This window comes from Kryptolebias marmoratus, linkage group LG5 (assembly GCF_001649575.2).
Source record: "Kryptolebias marmoratus isolate JLee-2015 linkage group LG5, ASM164957v2, whole genome shotgun sequence".
Classification (NCBI taxonomy): domain Eukaryota; kingdom Metazoa; phylum Chordata; class Actinopteri; order Cyprinodontiformes; family Rivulidae; genus Kryptolebias; species Kryptolebias marmoratus.
In genome coordinates, this window is record NC_051434.1 from 1,025,967 (window position 1) to 1,031,004 (window position 5,038).

A 5,038-nucleotide genomic window follows, 5' to 3' on the forward strand; every position below is an offset into this window, starting at 1 on the left:
TTGATCCTCAGATTATTGATCCTCAGATTGTTGATCCTCAGATTATTGATCCTCAGATTATTCAGATAAATCAGATTTGTTTGATGTTTTTATTTTCGAAATGTTTTTAAATCTTTTGCAGAAGTTCGTCCTTTAAGGCATTTTAAAGATTTATGTTTCTAATCCTGTCAGTTTGTAAAGAAACTGTTTGTTTGTTTAAAGCAGCCTTCAGTCAGAAACTCTCTGTGACTCTAAACAAGAAGAAAACAAGAAGCATCTGTGGTGAAATATTAATATTCTGATTGTGTGGGTGAGCTCAGAACAGATCCTCTTTGTTCCAAACAAACACGACTGCAGCCGTTTATTTTTTATCTTCACTGACTGAAGCTCAGAACTGAAGCTTTAAAAACAAAAACAACAAATCAGGTCATTCAGAGTCTGCTGGCAGCAGCACATCTGTAAGGTCAGAAACATCTGGAGGAGCTTTTCTAACATCTGGAGGTAAAGATGGGCAGAGGTTCTCCAGGCTGACAGGAACAGAGGAATACTTTCAGAATAAAGGTCATAAAATCATCGACAGAAACCTCTGAGGTCAAAGGTCAAGGCTGGTTCTGGTTCTGTTCTGTAAACCCAGTTCACCGTGCTGCTTAAAGCTCTATCAGGCAAAGAAGAAGCCAGATGTGAACAGATGTTTCTCCTCTGGACCAAAGAGGAGAACTGTTCTGAGGTCAGCCTGCCTCTCTGATGGTATGGGGGTGCATTAGTGCCTCCCATCCAGGACTGTTGAACAGACAGAATGGGCCGACCTCAGGTCCAGATGTTTACAGAAACATCTGGAACATCTTCAGTTCCTCAGTTTGGACCCTTGTTTTGTTTCTGTGATCCATTATTGTTCCTCCGGTTTGTAAATCCCGTCCTGTTCTGGTTCTCTTACAGAACCCTCCTCCGGTTTTGGACTCGGGTCGTTGATCTGGTTTACACATCTGGCTCTCGGCTCATTCTCGCAGGTTCTTGCATCTTTTACACAACAACCTTTCAGCGCCGTGTTGGTCCGGGTCGCTCTTCAGAACATTAAGGAGCGGCCCAACAATGGGCCCTCAGAACCGGCAGCCGCTCTGCCTCAGACTCAGATAACCCTCGTTGTTCCTCCGTCCGGGTGAGGCAGAGGGCGGCAGTGACTGACACAGCCTCTGAAGCTCAAAGAATGTCTGGAACCGGGCCAGAACCACAACCTCAACGCCACGCCGAGCATCTCTGGGTGTCCCATGGAGGTGACGTCCTCGGAGACGGCCCCCTGGGCGTCAGATGGGCCGGCCTCGCCCTGAAGGAGCTGCAGAGCCGGGTGCTGGCACTGTGGGCTTTGGACCGGAGTGGAAGAGGGTCATCAGAACCGAACCGCAGCGGCAGCAGCAGCTATCATGGCGACAGCGAGCACCTCAGGGCAGAGCGGCTTCGGGCTCGGCAGGAAGAAGAAGAACCCCGGCCTGATGGATCAGATTAGCAAATTCTTTGGAGGAGAGAAGAAGAAGAGGAGCCGGGTGAGCAGCAGAACCTCTGCAGGTTCTGGTTCTGAACCAGCTCGGATTGAACAACTTTAGACTGATTGTTTGCAGTTTTTATCTTTAATCAGTATTTAAATTTGTTGCAGCAACAAAAAAATCCAGTCTGAGGTTATTAAACTGCATCCATGCAAAGACTGAATTCAGCTTTAGATCATAAAATATCTGTTAGATTTATTCAGTTTGATCTTCGTCTGTTTAAAATGATCCACTTTTATATATATATACTTATATATATATCCACTTTTCTGGGACTTTTAAGCATCTCTTCCAGATGTTTGCTAAAATCTCAGCTGTAATCTGACTCGGATCTTAAACCGATGCTTCGAATGTTTGAGGTGAATTTATGAGGGTCAGACTCATCTGATGGTTCCAGGAGTAAAGATGATTTATTTTAAATAAAAGAACAAAAACAAAACGGCTGTTTGTTGACGAGGCAGGAGGGGAACCAGACAACAGACCCGTCGGTGGAGGAAGTGATCAGGTTTTAAAGGCAGAGGGTCATTAGGGGAAGTGGGCACAGGTGAGTGATTACACAACTCAGGACAGGTGGAGATGGGTGTGGCAGGAAGTGAGCGATGACAGGAGTAAACATAAAGACTAAATAACAAAATAAAACATGAAAAACAACAATAACCCTAAATACAGAAGAGAAACCTTTTATTTAATTTAATAATTAAGGCGAGGCTGATCATTAAAAGACGGTTTAGTTGAATCAGAGCGAAGCTGAGCTGTTTTATACAACATTTAACTTTTCTGACAGTGGATTTAAAGATAATAGTTCAGATTAATTCAGTCTGAGCTGCAGAGAAACCCTCAGATGTTAACAACTTGTCTGTTTTCTCTGATTAAAAGTGTCTCTGCTGCCTTCCAGGGCTCGTTCCGGGGTCACCACGCCGCCTCGCCCCAGCAGGCCTCGGCCCGCCGCCGCACCAACGAGAACGCCGTGGTGCATTTCTTCAGGAGCATCGTAAGTCGGATCCGATTTCCTCCAGACGAGCTTCACATTTAACGTCATCCTGCTAACATTTTCATTCTGATGAAGTGTCGTCCAGCAGCTCGTTGTTCCGTCTGTTGATGCTGCTTCGTGTTTCTCACGCAGGTTTCCTCCCCTCCTCCTAAATCCACGGTGAGTCCCTTCATTTTACACAACCTTCCTTCGGTTGATTTCCAGGTTTGAACCTTTTTACAATCTGAGCGCCTCTCGAGTTTCTGACTTCATGAGGAGCAGAGTCCCTGCAGCTGACAGGAACTCAAAGGTTTACATGTTTCACCCGTCGGCCGAAAGCCTCGCCCGTCAGCTGTTGTTTCTATATATTTTCTGTTTTATAGTCATGAACAGTTTGAAGGAAAGTGAGTGGAAACGAGCAGAAGTTTTAATCTGAAATGCGTCTGTTTCCTTTTCATGTCCAGTGGAGAGAAGTCTTGGGTTTGGTACGTCGCCATCTTTCTTCCTGCTCGTCGCGGGCGCCTCTGAGCGCGTGCACTGACGTCTGTCAGCTGCTTCCTAACCTTCTGTCCCGTCTCTGTCTCTGTCTCTGTCTCTGAAGACAAACACAGTTTACATGTTTGAACTCACGACCTAATCAGAGATTTAGACTCTGTGAGAAGTGAAGAAATCTGTTCTCTGTTCTCTGTTCTCTTGGTGAGACGTTCTTCAGAGCAGAAACGTCTCCTCCAAGTGTCCTCCCGGTGTCCTCCCGGCGTCTCCAGATGTTTTATCGTACTCTGAGACAGGACGGAGGACAGTTTGGCATTTGGAAATTTGTCCCACAGAGAGCGCCACTGTTTCCAACAGACGGAGAACAACGAGAGGACGAAGGGAATGTGTCTCCACGTGTCCCTCCCCCAGCCTGAGGCGTGTCCTCCGTGTCCTCCCCCAGCCTGAGGCGTGTCCTCTGTGTCCTCCCCCAGCCTGAGGCATGTCCTCCGTGTCTTCCCCCAGCCTGAGGCATCTCCTCCGTGTCCTCCCACCGCCTAAGGCGTCTCCTCTGTGTCCTCCCCCAGCCTGAGGCATGTCCTCCGTGTCCTCCCCCAGCCTGAGGCATGTCCTCCGTGTCCTCCCCCAGCCTGAGGCGTGTCCTCTGTGGACAGGGACTGTTCTTCATCGTTGGAAAGTCCCAACAGCCGCGGCCTCAGAGCAGACTTTTGACCAATCACAGATCAGCTGACACAAACACCTGAGGGAGACGTTTCTGCCTGGACCTCGTCCTCGGAGGACAGATGGATGTGATTTTTGTCCCATCACCACCTCAGAGACAGCAGATGTCTCCTCTTCTCACAGAGCTTCAGCAGCTTTTTATTCTTATAATTAAATCCTTCTTTATTCAACCCAGAGCGGCTCGCTGCCTCTGGATGGCTTTGAAAGCGCTCAGCTGTTTATGACCCGGTAAACACCTTCTCTTCTAGGAGCTCTTGGCCTGAATCGTTCTCCTCATCCTCCTCTTCCTCCTCATCCTCCTCGTCCTCCCCATCCTCCCCGTCCTCCTCTTCCTCTCTGCTCTCACACCTCTCATCCTCTGTAACGCCTCCAGCTCCTCCATGGCAGGAATGACTCATCCTCCTCCCTCTGTCCTCTCACCTGAGCAGCCATTTCTGTCTCGTTTCTCAGCAGTCGTCCTCACTATCCGCCTCGTCCTCGTCGTCCTCTGTCTGTCCTCGTCGTCCTCTGTCTGTCCTCTAAAGGTTGCTGTGGGGTGACTCTTCTTCTCTCCCAATAACAGCTCGTCTTCTTCTCTAAGAGAAAATCTGGCAGGTTTTAAAGAACTTTAAGGTCACCTGCAGAAAATCAGTCCAGTTCTTTGATTCGTTTAAAAGATAAATTATTGTCTTCTTTGTCCAACAGTAAATAAAAACTAAATATTTTTAGTTTCAGTTTCTGTTCTGTTAAAGACGTTGGACATGAAATATTTGCTGTAAATCCTGCCGTAAAGGTCAAAGGTCAGGTTCTGGTCTCCGTCTGTGATTAAAGAGCATCTTTTTCTAGGCCTCGTCGTCGCGCACAGAGAGCACAAAGTCGCCGGTCCGAAGACGCAGAGAACAAAGCACCCTGTCCAGAATCTTCAACCTGGTGAGCCCAGAACCCGTTCTTTACCGAGTCAGAACCTCGGGTCGGTTCCTGTAGAGCCGGACTTCACGAACCCTGTTTCCTGTCTGTGTGTTGAAATGAAGCAGTGATGTTCTCCTCGGAGCTCAGTGAGTAACGATAAAAACATCAAGCTTCATTTTTAATCCATCTTCATCGTAACAAACTAACCAGCTTCCAAACCGATCCGAGCTGGAAACCTGGGGTGGAAATTAAAATGTTTTACCAGCCACTCAAATATTTTTCCAGCCACTATTTTTTGTTGTGACAAAAAGTAATTTCATATGATGATGATGATGGAGGTGGGTGGAAGCAGTTGTGGTGCCCTACAAGCTGAACAACACCTCTTTCTGGACACTGCATGGAAATAACTAGACTTTTCTTATTTTATTTTAAACCATTAAAAGATGCATAT

At 47.2% G+C, this 5,038-nt stretch overlaps 1 protein-coding gene across 4 annotated transcripts in view; it reads left to right on the plus strand.

Moving 5' to 3' along the window:
- The first annotated feature begins 1,275 nt into the window (after positions 1-1,275).
- Positions 1,276-5,038, plus strand: part of mbpa (myelin basic protein a) — a 5,728-nt gene continuing 1,965 nt past the window's right edge. The window contains exons 1-5 of one of the 4 annotated variants that reach the window (XR_005233191.1): positions 1,284-1,517; positions 2,413-2,508; positions 2,641-2,667; positions 2,952-2,972; positions 4,525-4,733. Coding sequence is in view for 2 of the 4 variants with exons in the window: in XM_017440618.3 (XP_017296107.1) it covers positions 1,398-1,517; positions 2,413-2,508; positions 2,641-2,667; positions 2,952-2,972; positions 4,525-4,608 (348 nt within the window). In the remaining 2 variants the exon portion in view is untranslated. Of the gene's footprint in view, positions 1,518-2,412; positions 2,509-2,640; positions 2,668-2,951; positions 2,973-4,524; positions 4,734-5,038 lie in introns of all 4 variants that reach the window. The other 3 variants (XM_017440618.3, XR_005233192.1, XM_017440619.3) reach the window with 3 other exon arrangements.